Here is a 24830-nt window from a genome sequence, read left to right on the forward strand (position 1 = left end):
AAAAAAAAAAAAAGCAAACTATCCAGTTGTACCTGGCGGTCACCAACTGCTCCTGCCGGTGAATCAGCTGCTACACATCAACAAAGCAGCTCTTCTTTTTCCAGGCTGCTCTGTTAATGGAGTATGACTTCCGGCGTCATGCTGATTGACAGCCAGTACCCCACAGTTAGGCAGTGGGGAACCTGCTGACAATCAGCATGACATCAGCAGTCACGCCCCGTCAACAGAGCAGAGCGGAAGGGAATAGACGGCAGGACTGGTCCTTGATCTATCTGTGCTGGGCACAACAGGCAGATAGTTAGCAACCATCTGCATGTTAGTTCTTAGGCACATTGTTAAAACAATTTTTTTTTAATGGTCCCAGATAACTCCTTTAAACTGCTGAAGGAGACTTAGGAAAATAGATTCAGTGTGCACCTAACCTACGGTTTTGGACCGGAAACCAGGTTCCCAAGGTTTTAAGGAATTTTGAGTTTTTGAGGAGACTTTGAAGAGTTTCTTCTTCAAAAATCTCAGTGCACTTATAGCTGCAGTCTTCCAGTAAACCCTCCAGAAAATCAATATTTTCAATCATTTTTATTGCTTGCTAATATGTTCTGATAACCTGAGAGTCCAGCAGAGTCTGCGAAACAGAAAATTGCTGACAGTAAACTGTTTATGGGATATTTTGAGATTCTCTGGTGTCTTCTTAATAAAACCTAATACCTGGAGTTGAACACATGCACATATGCTACTGAACCATAGGTACTCAAAGGGCTGGCGTATGGCATCTCATACAGCACTGTATTGCAGATGTATTTTCCGCTAGACACAATGGGCTTGACTCTGACGCCAAATAACTGACCAAAATCACTTTTTAAAAGTCACAAAATTTGGCACCAAATTTTGGTGAATTTTGAAATTTTCATGCCAATTGGAAGCAGCTCAGCCAAAATGGGGTCAAGCTGAGAAGGAGCCGGAACAGGTTGTGACTAGTGATGATGAGCGAATATACTCGTTACTCGAGATTTCTCGAGCATGCTCGGGGGTTCTCCGAGTATTATTTTAGTGCTCGGAGATTTTGTTTTTCTTGCCGCAGCTGAATGATTTACATCTGTTAGCCAGCTTGATTACATGTGGGGATTCCCTAGCTACCAGACAACCCCCACATGTACTTAGGCATGGGCCTCTTAATGAATTCAGCGCTTCATACTACAGCGAGCCCTTTGGTAAGACAGGTGCGGGTAATACTAGTCTTAATGAATCAGCCCCAATGTTTCTCAAGGAATACACATAGGGCCCGAATTATTACTGCATTTCCATCAGCTTTTTGGAGTGAATACCTCTTAATTAGAGACTTTTTGAATTTTGACAAATTTCATCAAATGTTTTGCGTCTTTTTTTTAAACTTGTCTTTTGTGGTTTGGTGTTCCGATTTTTTTTTTTTTTTTTTTTACATCAATGTGGCTTTTTAGAAAAAAAAAAGTCACTAAATTTGTCGCAGCTCTACTTCAGTCCTCTCCTGTACTGCACGCCATCTACTTTGGCACATTCTGTTGCAACACATGTGACTTTTCCAGCTAAAAATCCGCAAAACCACTTAATGACCGAAAAAGGGCAATTTTCAACTTAGTGCAAACTTTAATAATCGCCTTGCTGATTAGATAAATTTGGTGTAAAAAGCGTCAGCGAAAACCACAAGTCAAAAAAGGAAAGTTACTTACAAAAAAAAATTACATATGATAAATTGGGCCATTACAGAACATAAGGCAGAATCTGATATTGGAGGCATTCAGAAGTGCGGTGGGGCATATAGACCTCTATGGGTTCTGTCCTTGAATGGAGCAGTAATACAGCTGAGTGAATGGGAGATTACATTGATACTATAAGCACAAGGTTTTTGCTCCCAATTTATTGGCCATATCTTCATACTTGGCGGTCGCCTTCGCCGCTGTCGGACTAGTTGTCATCGGTAAGCTAGTTCCCTCCTCCTTGGAATATGGCAGATCTGACTATTTACTGACTTGCTCTAGTTAAATGATTAATCCTCAGAGCTTCAGCATATTTCATGTTTGCTTTTTGGGCTTGACTTCTGCTTTTCAGATTTACATCTCACCTGCCTATATTTCTTTAAAGACTGAACTAACCTGTTCCTCTCAGTTCCTGAGAATTGTGGCATTAGACGTGATGTGTTCTTATTCTCTATAGTGACTATATAGATCACTTTCATTTTTTTTCTTCTTGCTTAAAGGGTGTTGTCTAGGACTATTGTATTTTTTTTTTTTTACTATTTTCCTAAAAACCAACTAGCGGGTACTTGCTAACCGAGGCAACTACCCGCCTGTTCTACTCGGCGCTCGTTCAGAGCGGTCACCAGCCGCTGCTACCAAGGATTCAGCTGCTCCACTTAAACCGGGCAGCTCTTCTTCTTCCGGGCTGCTGTGCTGACGTTGGAAGTCATGTCTCATCAAAAGAGCAGAGTCGAAGAGAAGCCGCTTCTCTGTCAGGCCACTGAATCGCCAGCAGGAGCGGTCTGTGACTGTTCTGTGCCCGCAGAGATCAGGACCGGGCACAACAGGCAACTAAGCAAGTACCTGCCTGTTAGTTCTGAAGCCCATAGTAAGAGAAAAAATATCATCCTGGACAGGACCGTCTCCAGGTTTTCATGGGCCCCGTGCGAAAGAGTCTCGGTGGGCCCCTTTAACACATGCCAAAATTCATGGTGCACAGATAAAAAATATATGTATAGTACAATGCCAAAGATTTCACTTACTCTTACATTAAATGAGTAAATTCTACAATAGCTCAGAAACTGGCGAATTCTCACAGCACACAGTGCATGTGCTGGGGGATTCACAAGTCTGCATTGTATTATGGACAGCACATGGTCCTCCATGCAGTATTATGGGCACCACATGGTCCTCCGCACAGTATTATGGGCACCACTTGGTCCTCCATACAGTATTATGGTCACCACATGGTCCTCCATACAGTATTATGGGCACCACATAGTCCTCCATACACTATTATAATCCTCTATATAGTATATTGGCCCCATATAATGCTCCATTTGGAATAATGGGAACCATATATTGCTCCACACAGAATACTGAGCCCCATATATTGCGGATAGAGTATAATGAGCCCATATGATGCTCAATACAGTATAATGGGCTTTGCGCATAGTGTTCCATACAGTATAATGGTCCCTACTGAATAATGGGCCCCATATAATGCTCTATGCAGTATAATAGGTCTCATAATGCTACATACAGTATAATGGCCCCATATAATGCTCTATACAGTATAATGAGCCCTATATATTGCCCCATATAGTATATAATGGCCCTATAAAGTGCCCCATATAGTATAATGGTCCCCATATAGTGCTCCATACAGTACAATGGGCCTGACATATTGCTCCATACAGAATAATGGCCCGATATAGTGCTCCATACAGTATAATGGGCCCCATATAATGCTCCATACAGTATAATGGCCAAAGATATTGCTCCATACAGTATATAATGGCCCCATATATTGCTTCATATAGTATAATGGCCCCATATAATGCTCCATACAGTATTTAATGGCCCCATATATTGCTCCATATATTATATAATTTCCTCATATATTGCTCCATACAGTATTTAATGGCCCATATAATGCTCCGTACAGTATGAGCTCCATACAGTATAATGGGCCTGACATATTGCTCCATACAGAATAATGGCCCCATATATTGCTCCATACAGTATATAATGGCCCCATCTATTGCTACATACAGTATAATGACCCCATATAATGCTCCATATAGTATATAATGTCCTCATATATTGCTTCGTACAGTATAATGGTCCCATATAATGCTGCATACAGTATAATAGCCCCATATATTGCTACATACATAAAAAAAAATAACTAAATATCACATCTTCTCGTTCCCTGCTGCTGCGGTCGCCTCGGCATCTTCTGACTCTGTGTTGCTTGGCAGAGAGCGTGAAGTAGTGATGTCATCATCCCTCTGCCCTGAGACATCAGAGAGTTAGAAAATGCTGAAGAGACCTGAGTAGCGTGGAATGGGGAGAGGTAAGTATTTGAGAGTGGGCCAAGTGTCAGCGACTCATGGGCCCCGCAACAGATTATGTTTTCAGGATTTCCTTAATATTGCACAGGTGATGGAATAAATTATCAATGCATCAGAAATTGCCACAGGTTCTCTCACACCTATGCAATACTAAGAAAATCCTAAAAACATGATCTGTTGGGGACTGTGAGGACTGGAGTTTGGGAAACCCTGATCTAAGTGCTAGATAGCCATTGGGTCAGATTCCACGTCCCATTGTGCTAAAGTTCTGGTTCCTGTGGGAGAAAGGTCATGGGGCTGCGCCTGTCTACATGCTCTTGTGATGAATTGGTTGCCTAATTTTCAAGCTGCCCAAACACACAAACTTTTAGCAAACTATTTCTTACAATGGCTGATGATGACAGACTATAGTCCACTAAAAATGTGATGTGGCTTGTACCACTTCTTGCAAGCCCACTTTATTTGTTTTTTTGATTGCTCAGTTTTGCCTATCATGTTGCTGGTGGTATTGTTCGCATGATCAGCCATATTTAAAATCTCGATTTCCTGTAGAAAGTATATATCGGTAGTAATTACATGCTTCTCTTTTTGTTTTTCAGATCAACATGAGCTGCAACGTTCTTCTCGGTTTTGGACAGCAACTGTTTCGTCGTAAGGTCGTGGGATCTGACTCTAAGGAGAGCAGATTGGCTCGATGTCTCAACACCTTTGACTTGGTCGCTTTGGGAGTGGGCAGTACTCTTGGTGCCGGGGTATATGTCTTAGCCGGAGCTGTGGCACGAGAAAATGCTGGACCTGCTATAGTTCTGTGCTTCCTCATTGCTGCTCTTGCTTCTGTCCTTGCTGGATTATGCTATGGAGAATTCGGTGCAAGAGTTCCAAAAACTGGCTCTGCCTATCTGTACAGTTATGTCACAGTTGGGGAATTCTTGGCTTTTATAACAGGATGGAATCTAATTTTGTCATATGTTATCGGTAAGTCGGTCATAATATTCACCGTATAGGTTGAAAATTGTTAAATCAATGCGGGTCCTACTGCTAGGGCCCTTGGACTCTTTTGGCTACAAAGGCACTGGGCCACTTTTACCTCCGCTCACCCTAAAGGCTATGACTCTCTCATATGTATTTATACAAAAACCAGCAGCACAGCCAAATTGGGAGCAAACCTCCTCTAAAGACAATGGATATGTGTCCTATTTCCAAAGTGAAGCAGCACATCCAAAATTGATGAAAAAAGTGACGGGACCCTTTATTCACCTGAACCAGCTATGTTTCCGCTCTCTCTGTTGAGCCTTTCTCAACTAAATGGGCCACATTTATCAAAACTATAGATGAACAAATTAATTCGTAATTAATTGAATTCATGCAAAATCTAAAATTTCGGAGATTCAATTCCCAAGAATTCAGCAACATTTTTTGTCCCATGAGATGATTACCTAGCTGTGAGTTGTTGAAGTATACAACAGCTGCAAGCTTATGCCGGGAAAGACTGATGTTCAGTAGATGGCGTTGTGTTAATTTTTAGTTTGTTGATACTGTACTGTTTTACCTCTTTAGTTTGTCAATTCCTGTAAGTCTCCATATGGTGGTGATATAAATATGAACGACCCAAGTAAAACAGTTCTTTCTCCCACAATGTCTGAGAGCCAATGGTTCTGCTGAAATGTCAAGACATTTTCAAGAAAAAATACCCAAGATGTCCAGTGTATGACCATGGGCACACTATCTCATATTCTGATCCTCAAGTTCACATCAATAAAAGCCAAAGCTGAGAACATTTCCCATTAAAATGTCTTTGTCATCTCTGTTTTTGGCAAATTTGGGTGACAATAAGATGGATTTGCCCCTGTAATATTTCCTCCTTTGTGTTTAAGGGACCTCAAGTGTGGCTCGCGCGTGGAGTGCGACCTTTGACGAACTTATTGGCAAACATATTGAGACCTTTTGTGAGCAGCATTTTTCCATGAATATGCCAGGTGTACTGGCCAAGTATCCAGACCTGTTCTCTGTCATCCTAATTGTGGTGTTGACAGGTAAGTTTCATGTAAGAAATTCTGAAGTACCCGGATCTATGATCAAAAAGCTCCACATGGGAAAACACTTTACATAATTACTGCTTTTTTTACCCAAATTTTGTGGGAAGAGATGTTTTCAACCTTAGACCTCATATAGACGTTTGTGAAAAATGATCAATGTGCAGATCATGATGCACAGACCGCCCGCGGGTCTGCTGACATGAACTTGACAGCCTCACAGGCAAATATGAAGCTGTTGAGTTCGGGTCAGGAGACCCACAGCCAGTCACAGTGCATACCCTTAGGTATATCCAGTGCATATATGTTTAGGCTATGGTTTTTTTCTTTAGAAAGATTTTTAATCCACTTTCTTCATCATTCAGTGGGTTTTTTTTTTTCTGATAAAGTTTGGAAAATCTTGCCACGGGTCACAAGTGTGGAATGTCACTTCTTTGAGGCAAAACACAATGCAGCCAAACACTCTAAAACATGTTTTAAGACTATGTGCACATGTAGCCTTCTGGGAGCCACTTCAGGAAAATTCCAGGGACTTTGCTGCCGTTCTTATGGTGGCCCCACTCAGCATCTTCTACACTACGCTGTGAAATATAGAGAGTGACGGGCTTGGAAGATGCCCAAAGAATGAGCTAGTCACTTGTGAACCCTGAAGCTGTTAATAGAAGCGACATAAGTTGGAACGTGTCCACAGCAATGTTGTTTTGACATCGCTGTGCATTATGTTCCTTTTATAGGGCACTTTTGCAAGACACGGTGTGCTTATAACCTTTAAAACTATTTTAGGGGAAAAAAAAACAGAAAAATAGTAGCATTTCTTGAAGTGGGTTTGAAAGACTGTCTATGTGCACGCTTGTTGCTGAGTTTTCAGAGCAAAAACTGAGCAGAACCATCAAGTGTTTGCATTTTTTAAGGAGGAGTCTGGGAGTCTCGTCTCAGTTGCTGCTCAGTTTCCTCTCCAAATAGACTCCGTGTTCACATAGCCACTTGTTCGAATATTTTCCACCTCCGAAAAACTTTGCATGAAGCTGGTCTTAGGGTATAGTCACACATGGCAGATTTGTTGCAGGAAGTTTCTGCATTTGAAAATCCCTACAATCCCTGTGGTTTCTGCAGCACACGCACGGATTTCTGCAAATGCCATTCAGAAGACTGTAAGAGCTCGTGCACACGACCGATTATATCCATGGTCTTCATGTATTTCACTCGTTCCCATGATGTTCTTTGGGGTTGTTCGCATGTCCAATTACTTGGTCCAAGGAAAAAATCAGAGATATGTTTGATTTTGATCTGAGTGTCAGATCAAAATTGGCAATGCAAGTCTATGGGTCCACGAAAATGTCAGACCACACTCGCATGACACCTGAGAAAAAACATCCGATTATTTTGATCTTTTGATCACAGTTTGATCAAGGTGGCATCAGTTTTTTTTGGAGGAGGAGAGAAAAAAAAAAAGTTTCTCCGCCCTCACCATTGAAAATTGGACTGCTCTTGAATGTCATCCAAGCGCGGTCCAGTATTTTTCACAGGTCCATAGACTTGCATTTCTGATTTTGATCTCAGATCAGAATTGGACATATATCTGAAAATCAGATGTGCACAGTCCCATAGAATAACATGGGTACAAGTGCTATCCGTGAAAACCATGCAAAGAAATCATCAGACATAATTGGTCGTGTGACGAGCCCTAACCATCACGCAAAAGTCTGCAAAGTGTCCCTAATGGAGACTGAAACGCACTTCTGCGCTAATGGATCCTTGGCTACTTTCTAATAGCATTTCTAAAATGCCTTAATTTAGTGTGCTCTGCCACAGAAAACTCAATCTACTCGTTCCTTTCCACAGCTGCCAATGGCTAGGGTGGGTAAATAATGGATGGCGGCGGTCTCCATGTCCAAAGCAACAGATGGCAGCGCTCATGTGATTTACCCTCGGATGAAGGCATCCAGCTTGTGCACAAACCTGGAGATTGTAATGCCTGTACCTGTGCCCAGGGTACAGCCAGAGAAGTAGTTATGTGGGTAAATAACGTGAGCACCACCATCGTAGATACCACCACTGACCACTATCTACATCCTATTCATGGGTAGCAGGGAGGTTTTTTTTGCACTGGTATTGCCCTGTGCTTTCTGGAGCTTCCTTCGGTTACAGGTTTACTTGACCATGTGGCTGGAAGGGCTGAAGGTTAGAGCCTCATTACTAAACTCTTTCAATGGGACTTCAGGGCTCGGTCTTCGTATCTGGTATCATCACCATTTTCTTCTCTCTTCCTCAGCTCTTTTATCCATTGGGGTGAAGGAATCAGCCATGGTCAACAAGGTCTTCACATGTGTCAATGTTCTGGTCCTGGCTTTTGTTATCGTATCCGGATTTGTGAAAGGATCCATTAAGAACTGGCAGCTCTCGGATCATGACTTCAATAGGACCGTGAATATTTCTTCAGAGAAGTACGTTCTGGAAACTCTCAGCTGTTGCCCTCGATATCCAATGAGTGGGTGATGTGCGCGGCAGCTACGCACTTAGTGAATGCAGAAACCATTCCTAATGATCCGTCCAGTGTCAGGTGTCGTACGAGTGAGAAGTTTTGAATATTTGTGTGAGCTCCTTTCAATAATCTACCGGTGCTGACATTTCCCCGTGTGCCAAAGTCAATCCGTTAAGAGATAATCATAACTATTGAATGTCGCTCAGGCTCAACCTCCTCTTAGCGGATGTGGATGATGAATGACCAAGTCTTTGCAATCCTTCATTCATGATATTAGTACGGTGTTCCCAACTTCTGTTCCACTACTCAAAAATAAAAAAAAGGCCAAGCATGTCAGAACATGTATGGCCGGTGTGAACATCACAGCCTTAGGCTGCTTTCACACTAGCGTCGGTACAGGGCCGTCGCGCTGCGTCGGCCCGACGTACTGACGCATACTGTGCAAAAAATGCCCGACGTAGGCAGCGGAAGCAGTCTTGCGACGCTTCCGCTGCCCCATTGCAAGGTCCGGGGAGGAGGGGGCGGAGTTTCGGCCGCGCATGCGCAGTCAAAAATGGCAGACTCGACGCACAAAAAAAGTTACATGTAACTTTTTTTGTGGCGGCGGTGCGCCAAAACACGGCGCAACCGTCGCACGACGGTTGCGACGTGTGGCACTGCGTCGCTAATAAAAGTCTATGGAGAAAAAACGCATCCTGCGGGCAACTCTGCAGGATGCGTTTTTTATCCACAACGACGCGTTGCAGCGTGCAGTGCACGATGCTAGTGTGAAAGTAGCCTTAGTTGAGTTTCTTATTTTTGGGCCCCTAATCCTAGGCTTTACTTTTTTGTAACAATAAGAGTCTGTGAATTCTCATGTCTTGTATTTGTACAAGAGGCTGATGTTTGACTGCAGTGTGGTCATGATGATGTATGTACGACAATCCTTACACATTGTTAGCTCCAGTATAAGCCCTTTAAATAATAGTCTTATATCTCCCTGAAGCCACCACTAGAGGGAGTGTAATGTCAAAAGCAATAAAAAAAACACCTGTATACCATTAGCTGCTGAGCTCCCTCTAGTGGTGGCTGCAGACAGTATAGTTTTAACATTTTCAGCTACTGTAATGCAGGAAATTTGGACTTTGTAGTCACTAAATCAGAATTCAGAGTGCTTCACTGATATATTGTGAAATTAATTCACACCAATCAGTCACAGTAAAGATGGTTGTTGGACCCTCTTATAGTCTCTATGATTTTTGCTTATTCACATAATCTTTGATTTGCCCGATCTAAAATAAGCCAGATTTGTCTGGTTACGTAACTCACAAGGTTTGTTTGCTTTTTTTTTCAGTGTTACAGAGGTGAACACTTGGGCTTACGGCGCTGGTGGATTCATGCCATACGGTTTTGCCGGAGTCCTCTCTGGAGCTGCTACCTGCTTCTACGCCTTTGTTGGCTTTGACTGCATTGCCACCACCGGTATGGCTGTATGCTGGTTTATTGCTGAAAATATATGTTTGTATGTGATGATCCTGGATTTGTAACCAAGTATTATTTTTATTTTAGGTGAAGAAGTAAAGAATCCTCAGAAAGCGATTCCCATTGGCATTGTGGCTTCCCTCCTCATCTGTTTTGTGGCGTACTTTGGGGTGTCTGCTGCACTCACGCTCATGATGCCTTATTATCTTCTGGATAAAAACAGTCCATTGCCCGTGGCTTTCAATTATGTGGGATGGTCCGGTGCGAAATATGCTGTGGCTGTGGGATCCCTTTGTGCGCTTTCTACCAGGTAGATTTTGGTGTTGGTGCAAAGTGTACACTTAGAAGATGGCAATAATCGGAATGTAGAACCGTTTTCCTTTATTTTATTTTGACCCCTCCAATCTTGGGGCCTCTTAGCTGATTGCCCCACATCCTATTAATTCCACTGGAGAGGTATTTCTTATCTTCCTTGTTGTATACCTACATAGCCCATGGTATAGCTTTTAGAGATGAACGAATATTTTGATATTTGCAAGCTTTATCGACTTTTGCTCCAAATTGAAAGTACTCCCAAGGTCTCCAATTTCCCAGAGCAAACGTTGTCGCTCCCACAGTCAATTACTACCTTATCGCTTTTCCCTATCAATTAAATCTGTATAATTCTCTTTTCCTCACACAGTCTTCACTACCTTTCTATCTCACACTATCTGTACAGTTTCTTCAGTGTTTTACTACTTACTGTCTCATTCCTTGCTGAGCTATGAGCCATAACCAGATTCACCATAAAATAGCAGCTGCATTTCCTTCTTCTGCTTTTATACAGTCTACGTAAGTCCCTCTTGACTGCAATAGACCATGTGATGTGATGCTGCAGGACATTATGGGGTAGCCTAACTGGCCATGCCGAGGTCATGTGAATCCTCGCTGGCTGATGCAGTCTTTGGCAATGTGTAAAATGGCAGTGGCCAATTTAGGTGATTTGCACAAATCATATATTATTCAAATTCACCAGGTTCAGCAAATTCCTGAAAATGTTGGCACAAATTTAATTTCTATCAAATTGATTTCCTCATCTCTAATACCCCCTAAAAGACCATTACAGGTGTCTGATTAAAACTGCTATATGCTTTAGTGTAAAATTGTGAAATTAGTTCATTGGAGAGAGTTATTGCACATGAGGACGCAGCCTTAATTCTTAGCTGTTGTGGGGGGTTTTCATGGTTTTCTGTGGATTCTTTGTCTTTACAAATTTGGAGAAACCTGTTTACTTATATTTTTCTATTTATTATCACACATGTAATATATTGCTTTATCATGTACCATATTTTTCAGACCTAGGCTTTAGGGGAGGAAATTAGAAAAACATTTGAAGCAAAAAATGTGGTCAATTCTGTACTTAATATCCCCTATCCTGGTATATATGGTCCCCTCATCCCCACCCTGGTATACATGGCCCCCTCATCCCTATCCTGGTATACATGGCCCCCTCATCCCCATCATGTTGTTCATGGCCTTCTCATCCTTATCCTGACATGCATGGCCCCCATTCCTGGAATGCATGGCACCCTCATCCCTATACTGGTATGCATGCCCTCCTTATCCCTAGCCTGGTAGGAATAGTCCCCCCCCCCCCCATCCCTATCTTTGTATGCAAGGCCTACATCTCCATCCTGGTATATATGACCCTATCCTTATCCTGGTATGATTGGCCTCCATTTTGGCATGTAGGGCCCCATCCTTATCCTGGTATGATTGGCCTCCATCCCCATACTGGTATGCTTGGCCCCACATTATCCTGCTATGATTGATCCCCATCACCATCGTGGTATGCATTGCCCCATCCTTACCCTGGTATGATTGGCCCCCATCCGAAGAACATAAAAAAAAAAAAACATCCTACTTACCTTCTTGCATTCCCTTGCAGCGTCTTGTTCCGATGCCAGCAGCTGCTTACAAGCCAAGGAGAGCTGCTGGAATATTCACTGCTCTCCACGCCGGGACTATGTGCGTGGAGCACAGTGAATATTCATTTGTCTTCAGTAACGAGCACAGTGTCAGCCGCCAGCTTACTTCAGCTGCCGATGATCACATGAATATTCATTCCCTTTAATAGCAAGGGCACGTAAAAGCCTGGCAGCTGCAGGAAGCCGGCGGCTGCGGCTGACACTGCTCGCTACTAAAGAGCAATGAATACTCACTGCCCTCGACACACATAGCCTCGGTGTGGAGAGCAGTGAGTAGTCCGGCAGTTGTCCTCGACTTGTAAGCAGCACATGACGTCACTGTCACACACTGCTTACAATCATAAAGCCGTTGCTGGCATCGGAACAAGACGCTGCGATGGAGTGCAGGATGGTAAGTGTCATGGTTTGGTTTTTTTGTTTTTCTGATGGGGCCATGCATACCAGGATGGGGGTGGAGGCCAATCATACCAAGATAATGATGTGGCCAAGCATACCAGGATAAGGATTGGGCCACACATACCAAGATCCTAATTAAAGAGAAATTAATATTCACTGACCTCCACACCCATGGGCGTGGAATGCAGTGAATATTCATTTCTCTTTAGCTGAGGGAACAGGAATGAGCCGCAGCAGCTGACTCCTGCCTATGTGACCTGCTGCTCCGCTGCTGCCTCTCCCCACCACAGCCAAAGGAGCTACACCTGGACTATAAGACACACCTCCCATTTTCCTCCATATTTTTGGAGGAAAAAAGTGCGTTTTATAGTCTGAAGAATACAGTAATTCCTTCCTTTTTTTATCATTTCTTCATGCAACCATCCAATGTTGTGTTGGTCTTTGGACTTATCTTTTTCCTTTTTCCTTTTCTAGTCTCCTCGGTTCCATGTTCCCCATGCCTCGTGTGATTTATGCCATGGCAGATGATGGACTGCTATTTAAAGTTTTAGCCAAAGTCAGTGAAAAGAGCAAAACTCCAATAATAGCCACCGTGTCCTCTGGAGCAGTTGCAGGTACGGACATGTGTGGACGTTGGTTTCCCTGGTGTGATGTGCCACTTGGACTGCACTGATAAGTCTGCAATGTTGCAGGTGGTAATCTGATTAAATGCTTTATCGTTACCAGTGTGAGATCATATAGAGGAGACATTTTTTATTGTCAGCAGTTCAGCCTTTTATGGGACCCTCAGCTGACGCTTCTTTTGACTACATTCCTGATACTATTAGGATCATATTCTAATTTTTGGATATCGATAACTTTGTGGCATTTCTACTACATGTAAAATACTGTAAAATCCACAGAGGGTGAAATCCGAACTGACGCTGAACATACATTAACCCTGCCGTGGATTTTACATTGCAAAATTTTTTCACCATGTCAAAATCTGCTGTGCTCTCAGTAAAGTAGACTTAGTCCATAGGGTAAGGACATAAGGGATTGATTGGCAGAAAACCAAAAATGTGGGTTTGCAGCTAAATCCGCATGTATTGCATTGGGATTGTGTTGGAAGTTTATTGTGGATTTCACTCCGCTCAACAAAAGGGGCGAGATCTGTGGAGAAAATCGGCATTGTATGTAGAGATATGCTGTTGTATATGATCCGGAGGTTATTTTCCGCACTACGTTTTTCATCAGATGTTGGTGAGATTTGCTAACGTCTGATCTGTTTTACTGCTACTATGGATGTTCCTCAAGAAATTCAAGAAGGAAAATACATAAGGCAAAATCACCAGTGAGAGCTTACTCCATTGCCTCATGCACATGGCTTCCAAACGTAGATGCTGCTTGGAGTCCCTACGAGTCCATATTACAGACCCACAGGCACTTTATCTAATCTCCTCTTGAAAAATTTCATTTGGAAATGCTACAACGTCCATATGAAATTGTTAGTGCATAAAGATATTCTATTCTGAATTATTTTATAGCATTTCTAGACTGGTTTCACATATCAGACTTTCATGGTCTGATTCCACTCTGTGATGTCTGGACTGGTTATGGGTCTCAACCCAAACTCAAAAGGCTCATAGGAATTCAGAAGCTGTTGAGTTCGGGTCAGTTTGGACACCATGATTCCTACTTGGACCATAAATTTCAACCACGTGAACCCGAACCCGAAGATTTTTTTTCTGAGTAATCCCTCCAGACCCAATTGCCTTTAGGCAGGTGAACACTTGGCCCAGCCTTCCACATGATTTTATGTGATCATAAAGCAGATGGAGGTCGCTGGTTGTGATTTACAAACAGCTTTCTAAGGGTTGAGGATCCTAGAGTATGACGAGCCCTCCAGGAGATATTTTTAGTGTTGCTCAATGTACTACACCTCCTATTTGGGCATTACAGTGCGGCACTTGGCTGAGTTCCTTGTATGTTGGTATTCATAGTCCTTCTGATGAGGAAGACCAAGCATTTAACTAATCATCATATTTTGGGCTTAAAATCAATCACAATAAAATGGTAAAAAATCGAAATCATGTGGAATTAACCTGTACTGATAATTACACATTTAGAGCATGGTAAATTATTTTCTTCTCCCTCATCTAAAATGATTTATTTTAATGTCTTTTTAGCTTTGATGGCTTTCTTGTTCGATTTAAAAGACTTAGTGGATTTAATGTCCATTGGGACGCTACTGGCCTATTCACTGGTGGCCGCCTGTGTGCTGGTTTTAAGGTAATCTTTAAATCTATATTTAATTTGTGAATAATTTATTAAAGAAAAAAAAATCTGTCCAAGTTGTGTATGTATGTTTGTTTATATGTATATATAATTAATTATTGCTCACAAATAATCTGATCATATGAGATATATGTATACAATTATATGTACAGATTACTTGTGATTGATTTCTAAAAGAAAACATCCATTTGCACGTTTGGATCGTCTGGGAACATTGCTGCATTAGAGTAAAATGAAATGAGACGGAGCATAAGTTAGGAAACATGCCATGTATAAGAGCATGTTCACACTGGCTATTTAATCCCTTTAACCCTAAAGGTGGTTCGCACGTTAATGACCAGGACAATTTTCACAATTCTGACCACTGTCACTTTATGAGCTTCAACGGATTCCAGTGATTCTGAAAGTGTTTTTTCATGACATATTATACTTCATGATATTTGTAAAATTTCTTCGCTATGACTTGCGTTTATTTGTTAAAAAAAATCTAAAATTTGGCTAAAATTTTGCAATTTTCCAACCTTGAATTTTCATGCCCTTAAGTCACAGACATATGTCACACAAAATACTTTAATAAGTAACATTTTCCACATATCTACTTTACATCAGCACAATTTTGGAAACCAACTTTTTTTTTTGTTAGGAAGTTATAAGGGTTAAATTTGACCAGTGATTTCTCATTTTTCCAACAAAATTTACAAAACCATTTTTTTTAGGGACCACCTCACATTTGAAGTCACTTAGGGGTCAATATGATAGCAGATACCCAAAAGTGACACCATTCTAAAAACTGCACCTCTCAAGGTGCTCAGAACCACATTAAAGAAGTTTATTAACTCTTCAGGTGCTTCACAGGAATTTTTTTTGAATGTGGAAAAAAAATAAACATTTAACTTTTTTTCACACAAAAATTTTCAGATCCAAATTTTTTCATTTTGACAAGGGAAACAGGAAAAAATTAACCCCCAAATTTGATGTGTAATTTCTGCGGAGTATGATGATACCCCATATGAGGGAGAAAACCACTGTTTGGGCATACGACAGGACTCAGATGGGAAGGAGCGTCATTTTGACTTTTTGAATGTAAAATTTCCTGGAATCCTTAGAGGACGTCATGTCCCATTTGGAGAGCCCCTGATGTGGAAACCCTCCACAAGTGACCCCATTTTGGAAACTAGACCCCTCAAGGAATGTATTTGGATACATGGTAAGGACCTTGAACCCCCAGGTGCTTCACAGAAGTTTATAACGTTGAGCTGTGAAAATAATAAAATCACATTTTCCTCACAAAAATGTTGTTTCAACCTCAAGTTTTTAATTTGTCTAAGGGCTAATAGAATTTTTTTTTTACAACAAACTGAGGTCCATTTTTTCCTGAGTGCACCAATACCCTACATGTAATCGGGAAATATTTTTCAGGTACAGTGCAAAGCTCAGAAGGCAAGGAGCGCCTGATTTTACTGTTATGGTTTGCAGGTGCCATGACCCACTGGGAGAGCCCATGAGGTGCCAAAGCGGCAGAACCCCCCATAATTGACCCCATTTTACAATCTACACCTCTCAATGAATTCATCTAGGGGTGCAGTGATCATATTGACACCACGGGTGTGTCACAGAATTTTATACTATTGAGCAGTGAAGAAAAAATAACTACGTGTTTACCACCAAAATTTTGTTTTAGCCCCAGATTTTACATTTTCACAGAAGTGGGTAAAAATGGCACCAAAATTTGTGCAGAATCCCCTCTCAAGTGACCTTATTTTGGAAATTATACCCCTTTGGGAAATTATCAACAGGTGTAGTGCCGATTTTGACTCCATGGGTATTTTCCAGAAACAAGCAGCAACGAATGTTGCCGAGTGAAAATTGCAAACTGCCGCTGTAGTGACCAGTACACTGTAGTGACCGGTACGTTGTAATCACTAATACATTATGCCCAGCCTGTGCTTCTGGAGACATGTACCCATAAATTAGGCAGGCTCTCATCGCTTCAGAAATGACAAACATATGGAAGCTATATGTGGTTTAGGTACACTGGGGCTCAGAAGGGATGAGGCATTTGGATTTCGGAACACAGAATTTGCTGAATTTCTTGTGGAAGGTTATGGAGCCGTTTCACTTTTCCAGAGCTTTTGTACTACCAGTAAGGAGGAAGCCCACTATAATTCCGATAACAGATGACAGATCTGAGCGAGGACTTGCTTTTTTTGTGGATTGAGTTGAAGCTTTTATTGGGAACATTTTACTTAATGTTTTGGATCGTATTTATCCGGCGCTCTATGCTGAGCACTTACTTTGGGGTTTCCATCTAAATCTCTGAGTGACGCGTTTCAGATGAGACCCCCACTTTTGTGCAATCCTAAAAAGATGGACACCACTGGATCACAGGTCACAGGTCTTCAGGTTACTACAATTACAGCAATGCCTCATTTATATTTTTTTATGTTTTGGCGCTTTTACACAATAAAAACGAATTTATAGAAAAAATAATTCTTTTTGCATTGCTTTATTTTGAGAGCTATAACTTTTTATTTTTCTGCCGATGTAGCTGTATGGCAGCTTGTATTTTGTGGGACAAGATGACGTTTTCAGTGATACTATGTTTATATCCATCTTTTTGATCGCCCTTTTATTCCACTTTTTGTTCGGCTGTATGATGATAAAGCATTGTTTTTATTTTTTTTTTTATGGTGTTCACTAAAAGGGTTAACTAGGGGGACAGTTTTATAGGTCGGGTTGTTGCGGACTCGGCAATATCAAATATGTGTACTTTTATTGTTTATATTTTTTTTCATGCAAATATTTATTTATAAATACAATATCTTTTTATTTTTTTATTTTATATTTTTACAATCATTGAAAACATTTTTTTTTTTTACTTTTTTTATTTTGTCCCACTATGGGGCGATCATTTTTTGCAGGCTGATCGCTTGTATAGTATGGGGATGCAGCAGCATCCCCATACTGTGTAAACTGTCAGCTCTGCACTGAGAAAGTTGCTGATCATCCACTTCACATTTTCAAGCAATACCGTACTCTCATTTTCTCTATATACATATCTCTCTCTGCGTGATATATGCACACACACATACCTTATGTATGTGTGTTTATATACATATAGTGTGTGTGTGTGTGTATGTATATATGTGTGTGTGTATGTATGTGTGTATGTATGTATATATATATATATTGTACGGTATGTTTGTTTCAAACTTAAAGGGCTTATATGGGATCATGGAAATCATGACTGGTTTCTTCCAAAAATCATTCCCTATCTGTCCAAAGAGTGTAGCTAAACTCCATTAAAGTAAAATTGGGCTGAGTCGTGGAACTAGGCACAACCCAAGAATAAATAACACTTGGACTTAGGCAAATGTGACTTTATTATCCTGTACAGCCCCTTTTAGCCCCTTTTTTCTTCAATACGGAACCTGTTTACTTATCAGCTGTGTCGTTGCTTCACAGGTATCAGCCAGAACAGCCAAATCTTGCCTATCAAATGGCCAGTACTAATGATGAGGCAGATATAAATGAATCCGTCAGTACCAGTGAGTCTCAAAATGCGATCCTGGGTGAATATGAGAAATTCACTTTTCAGATGCTCTTCTGTCCACAAAACCAAGAACCAACCAGAATATCAGGGTCTGTGGTCAATATTGCAGCTGGCATTGTAGGTGAGTAGGAAGATATCAGTCCATCATAGAAATGAGGGTTTTACGGTCACGTAATATGAGCAAGAATTAAACAGTCCTGTCAGAAAATGTATCTACAGAGCAAATGGTGCAGGTCATCCTAAAATCACCTCTAGGATGTCGGGGTAATATACAGAGGAATTAGGGGACCGGTGACTTGCCATAGATATGTATTTTTTTCTGGCCTAGTGTAAATGCCCCTGTTCTTCTGAACCTGGCGCTGTTTTCCTTCCTACGGCTGCGCGCTACTATATTACATACTATATAGATTCTAAGATCTGTGATTCTTACCTCTGTCCCGCCAAGCGAGCCGCGTCCTGCTATAAGATGGCCAGACCTGCGGCGTGTGGGGGATATATCACAGAGCAGGTCATGGGCCGTGTGTGGGCTGACTGCTCGGGCAGTTCAGAGATAAGAATTCCACCCCTGGATCTGTGACCCTTCAGCTGTATGAACTGTATAGGAGTCCAGGACTGTTTCTCAGAGTTTCTTTAAAGTTCTAATACTATCTATAGAAGATCTTGAGTATCTGAGACCCTGCAGGGGCGTTCCTTGGCACCTTCGCGCTAGCATTTTCCTGCTACAAAAGATTCCATTTTCCACGATTTCTCTTTTCAGGTGCACTCATCATTACCTTTTGTTGCCTGATGGTTTTCGGTCAAGATTGCTTGATAAATGGAGAAGCCGCTATTATAATTCCACTTGCGATCACATTTCTGTTATGTTTAGTTTTTACCGTCATCATTTGGAGACAACCAGAGAGTAAAACTAAACTCTCCTTTAAGGTACGCAGCACAGATTCATATGTCCGGGGACAGCTCTAGTGGGGGCAGACGTGACCAGGTGCTGGTGCCTGGTGGGGACAGAAAGCCCCTCTACCACATAAGACACTAGTCTTATACATGGCACACTGTAGGTGACGGACTGGCACAGGCTTTTCAATGGCGCCCATGAGATTCAACGTAAGCCATTAGATACCAGGTAAAACATTGCCTGTAACGACACCTTACCATAGACAGATACGTAGACTTACGCCCAGGAGAACCGTGAGCTCCCCGTAATGATCTGTGTGTCCTCACAGGTACCGTGTGTTCCTGTTATCCCCATCTTGAGCATTTTTGTGAATGTATACCTGATGATGCAGCTTGGAGGGGGCACCTGGATTCGATTCGCCATTTGGATGGTAATAGGTAAGTTACGATGTAGACAACTAACCGTTTGGCTTATCACTTTGCTCTAACCCAGTGTTCCCCAACTCCGGTCCTCAAGAGCCACCAACAGGTCATGTTCTCAGGATTTCCTTAGTATTGCACAGGTGATACTTGCATCACCTGGAAAGGCAAGCATTCCATCACCTGTGCAATACTAAGGAAATCCTGAAAACATGACCTGTTGGTGGCTCTTGAGGACCGGAGTTGGAACACTGCTCTAACCCATCAGGTTATATTAAAGGGAATCTGACATCTCTGCAGAATTTTAGAGAAAAACATAGCTTAAAAGCCATAAACTGCACTTGGCGGACAGGTGGGTCGTTAGCGCATTTTTGGATTGACAGGTTTCTCCCTACTTGCTCATGCAGGGAGAGACCTTTCAGCCACAGGCAGAAGCCACCAGGGACCCGCCTGTTCAACAAGTCTCCCGTGAAGCTGCAAAACAGTTTTTCTCCACAGCGAGTCAGAGTTAAACATTTAAAGGTGTATTCCCTTCTCCAAAATCCTATCCCAATATGTAGTAGATGTAATAATAATAATATTAGCAAATCCCTCCAATTAGAAATGTAGAATAGTTTTTATGATTCACTATTTCCTCATGTGCAGGCATTGCAGGTCGTTTGGTATCCATGGTTACGACCACTAGCAACTAGCTAACTGTCACTATATCAGTGGTCGTAACCATGGATACCTAAGGTCTTGCAATGCCTCACAGGAGAGAGCCAGAGAAAATAAAAAAAACTATACTACATTTCTAATTGGATGTGTTTGCTAATACTATTATTACACCTTCTGCATTTCGGGATAGGATCTTGGAGATGGGAAAACATCTTTAAGGCTGAGCTCATGCTGCCAGTGTCTGATACATACTGCCCGTGTATCAGTTGTCAGGTTTCTTTTTTAAGGGTTGTTCTCACTCGTCTTCTTTAGCCTCGCGGCTTCCTGATTACGAGGGGGCTATGAGCTTCTGATGATTGACAGTTCGGACCACTGGTGTGGTTGCGCTACTGGTCCGAACTGTGCGCTCAGTTATACTGTAGCGGCATGTAGCGTAGGGACACTAAGGCGGGCCAGATCGTGTGCTCCAGCCATCCGGGGAGCTACAGATCAGTGCTCTATTGAAAAGACCTTGTAAGCACTGCTCATGCTCAGCCCTCTGTTAAACCGCTGGGTGGCTGGTAACCAAGACAACAAGATAAATGAACTCCTTACATGGTGTGGTCAGCGATGATTACGCCCTATAACGACATTGACAGAGGGAGATCAGTCGTGGAGAGTTGATGGTTGTTATGGTAAACGGAAGCCTAAAATTGGCCACAAATCAATAATTATTACATCGTGTCAAAGTATAACCGGACATGCTGGTAACACACTATTAGGTAGCGCAGAATGTTACCTATGCGAATAAAGGATCTGTAAAAGCTGTTACGAGCCAAGTCTTGTTCAGGAGAATGGTGGGTGAATTCATGGATTGCAGCTTATGGGGCAGAGCTGCAATTCCACATGCGGCCTGTGAACAGATGTGGCGCTGTTTTTGGAAGAAAGCAGCAATGTTTTTGTTGTAAGCCTGTGACGCGAGTAACAATTTTTCAAAATGTTTGTGTTTTTGCAGGTTTGCTGATCTACTTCTTCTATGGCATGTCGCACAGCAACGAAGCTCTTGGCTCCACACCAGACAAGAATACAGGCGATTACAAAAGGACCAATGTATTAAATAATGAGAAACAAGCTTTTCTGGACGACCCAGAAGCTGCTAGCTCAGTGACTGCCTGAAAATCGGAGCCGGAAATTTGGAACAGTACCACATTCATGTAATCGTCAAAAAGGACCGTACCCAAAGCTTGCAACCTGCACAAACCATACGACACCAGACAAGTGGCGTCACCTCCGAATGGTCAAACCAGAGTGCCGCTCGTCTCCTAATGCTGCTATTCTCTGACAACACGAATATGGATCTTGCTTTAAAGAACAGACCTGCGCTTCGTCCGGTAGAAACTCATTCATCCACGTACAATCTCGTGAGAGATTTTTACAATTTTAGTCCATTGTTTTTTGTTTTTTTTTTATTTGGTCAGTGGTGGAAATGTTGTGGGTATTAGAAAGAGAACATGAACTCAGTCACTGAAAGTGGGGAACTAAAGCGAAAAAGGGGGCGATATTTCGGGCAAATAATTTCCTGCAGATGATCCTTGCAGAGAAATGCGTTTACAGCCAAAGTAGCACAAATTGTGTTCATTTTATACCTTGAAGAAAACTTAATTTATTATTTTTAGACATTTTTTTAATCTATTTTTTTATTTTACGCTTGTATTGCGGAGCACTTAATAGGGAGATCTCTACCGATATTCCAGTCAATTTTTATATGATATTCTGAAAACAACAAAAAAATGTATTTAAGCTTTGGGTTTGTAGCCTAATGGCTTCCAACAATTTGACATCTTCACTGGAGAGATGGTTGGTTGGTTGTGTGGCCACAAAGATCTTCAGGTCACGATGGGTTACTGAGGCAGCCCATAGGATTGCCTCTGGTGCTTCTTGAGGTTTGGGGAGGGGTCACAGAACTGACCTCATTCCCCTTTACCATGGCAGTGATCACAACATCTAACAAGGTTGAGGGCCAAGCGGTGAGACCATCCTTGTATACTTGGATAGGACGTGGTAACGTGAAGTTCCTCCTCAAAATTGCATCCTAAGGGTATGTTCACACTGAGTTTTTCCAGAGCTGATCCTCAGAAAAATGATGCTCAAAACCTCAAGAAAACCTCTTCCAAATCATTTCTATGGGACATCCATTTAGCTGTTCAAAAGGAGTTTTTTAACCTGTTTTGTTTCTTGTAGACATTTTTGAAACATGCCTAATGGAAAATAGTGCATGTTGTTTCTTTGAAGTGGATCTTGAGAGAAACGTCTCCAAAATGGCTCTGTCCAATCAAAAAGTCTACAAAAAAAAACATAATAATAATAATCTTTATTTTTATATAGCGCTAACATATTCCGCCGCGCTTTACAGTTTGCACACATTATCATCACTGTCCCCAATGAGGCTCACAATCTAAATTCCCTATCAGTATTGTCTTTGGAATGTGGGAGGAAACCGGAGTACCCGGAGGAAACCCACGCAAACACGGAGAGAACATACAAAGTCTTTGCAGATGGTGTCCTTGGTGGGATTAGAACCCAGGACTCCATTTCTTACAAAATCTCTTCAGGGGAAAGAAAAACTTCTCTAAAAACTCCTCCATAAAATGAGTTTCCTGAAGCAGTTTCTGCTTACAAAAACTCAAAACAAAACCTCAGCATGAACATAGCCAGACGTGTAATACTAGATGTCATCCTATCATCGGTCATCTGTCTCCCAGAGTGATTTTTCAATTTTTTTTATTGATTCTACTTTTATTTAAGTGCTTATTATTAGTCATTGTTATGTTACATAGGGTGAAACTTTATGGCTGAAATTTCCACCTGGCTATCCGTGTTGACTAAAACTTGAAGCAATGAACAGTTCTACAGCTAATAAATTAAGGAACCAGTCAGCACAGCCTTTAAAGAGTTAGTACCGTAGTTTTTCCTAAGAGATCAGGTCCCTAAAAAATGGATTGTTTAACTGGTTAAGATATTATTGGGCCTTCGTCACTGACAAATCAAAAATCGTTATATACGGTACTTTATCACAATGTTTATATCATTACTTTCTCGTGGGCAAAACCAAGTAACATCTAATCATCCTCCATCAAGATGCTCAGTGGCTCAGACGCTCAACGTGGCTCATCGGCATCTTGTAAGTTAGACAATCGCGGGTAGAATCCTCCCACAGTGCCTGGAACTCTGATACATAACACTCAACTCAACACTTGGATCCTCCTAAAGTAGAAGATGTTCTCCTTTCTATGTATATTGTCTTGTAACTGCTTTTTTGATTTTTTTTCTTTGGCTACATGCTCACTCTGTAACTCAGCTGGACAGTGCTAATCCTAGGAATATGATCAAAACAAAATACACTCAAGGCCCACAATTGGCCATGGACCCTTTATCGCAAATGGTTCTAGAGTTACACCTACAGAATGTCTGTCTGTCATATGTGATCATATCTCAAGCCATCAAACCATAATCCAAACTCAAAGGTTTTTTTTTGTCTCTACCTTGATAGTCTTGTAAAAAAGGAAAATTATGACTCTTATACTGGATATACAATTAGAATTTCCAGATCTTGGAATAACTGGTCTAAAAGATGGAACGTTGAGTGGCGGTGTAGCCTGAGCTTTAGGACCATGATCCCTCACTTTAAAATAGTTGCTCAGAGACAAATTTATAGGGAAAACATAACTATAATTATATGATTTAGTTTGTATAACATGGTCAATGATTGGGGTGACCACTTTCTTACTTGAAGCTTTTGGGCACCAATATAAAAAATCTGTTACTAAGCCCACACGTAGCATTAAGATTTTTAATTTTTCCTGAAGACCTTTGGGCTCAGATGCAACTTCTACCTCTACACCCCTTACAGCTTTATGCTCACTTCTGGCAGACGTTCCTGATTCTCGATTCCCTATATCTACCATTCTAGAATAGTTTAAAAAGATTTCTTATCTTTGAGCTGGCTTTGTTACAGGATGAACTCATCACCACCATTTTATTGGCAGAGATCACTGTAGTTTAACTAAATATTTTGGAATTTGGTTGGAAGAACACGAGTGGTAATACCTTGTCCAACTGAGCACAGAGGAGACCTTGCCGAGTGTTTTGATATAACTTTTTCTAACTATTCCAAACTGATAACGAACTTTTACGTGGGGTACATGTTCACACTATTAGGACTGACCTAAAACAGTTGTATGTAAAATTGCAACTGTTTTCGGTGATAATCCGATGCTGGAAGTTTCTACGTCTGATGCTTTCCTGGACATCATGTAAATAAAGTGTATATATGTAATATTTGCTTTTTAGTTGTCCTATATGAAAGCCATAAAATCTCTTGGATTTTCTTAGTGGGAGGCAAATTTCTTCTAATATTCATTATGTTTTTGATTGGTCTTTTCTGCTTATTGATGAGATCATGTAACCTGGTGCTCTGCTCAGAGACTTTGCTGTTTATTCGAGCACCAAACCAACACTGAATCCCGTCATTATCAAGATTTTTGGGAGCCCAAGGGTCAGACCTCCACCAATCATAAAAGGAATGGTATATTATAAAATGGGCGTGACTTAAAGGGGATCTGTCAGCAAGATTTCACCCCCCAAAACT

The 24830-nt window shown here is 41.4% G+C and overlaps 1 protein-coding gene across 2 annotated transcripts in view; it reads left to right on the top strand.

Moving 5' to 3' along the window:
- Positions 1–21625, top strand: part of SLC7A1 (solute carrier family 7 member 1) — a 42579-nt gene extending 20954 nt beyond the window's left edge. For both annotated transcript variants that reach the window (XM_077298278.1, XM_077298279.1), the window contains exons 2-12: positions 4666–5041; positions 5941–6099; positions 8372–8543; positions 9915–10042; positions 10130–10352; positions 12880–13019; positions 14574–14676; positions 18148–18356; positions 18993–19159; positions 19456–19564; positions 21198–21625. In XM_077298278.1, the coding sequence (XP_077154393.1) occupies positions 4666–5041; positions 5941–6099; positions 8372–8543; positions 9915–10042; positions 10130–10352; positions 12880–13019; positions 14574–14676; positions 18148–18356; positions 18993–19159; positions 19456–19564; positions 21198–21358 (1947 nt within the window). In that variant the 3' untranslated portion in view covers positions 21359–21625. The remainder of the gene's footprint in view (positions 1–4665; positions 5042–5940; positions 6100–8371; positions 8544–9914; positions 10043–10129; positions 10353–12879; positions 13020–14573; positions 14677–18147; positions 18357–18992; positions 19160–19455; positions 19565–21197) is intronic.
- The last annotated feature ends 3205 nt before the right edge of the window (positions 21626–24830 follow it).

This window comes from Ranitomeya variabilis, chromosome 3 (genome assembly GCF_051348905.1).
Source record: "Ranitomeya variabilis isolate aRanVar5 chromosome 3, aRanVar5.hap1, whole genome shotgun sequence".
NCBI classification, from domain to species: Eukaryota; Metazoa; Chordata; class Amphibia; order Anura; family Dendrobatidae; genus Ranitomeya; species Ranitomeya variabilis.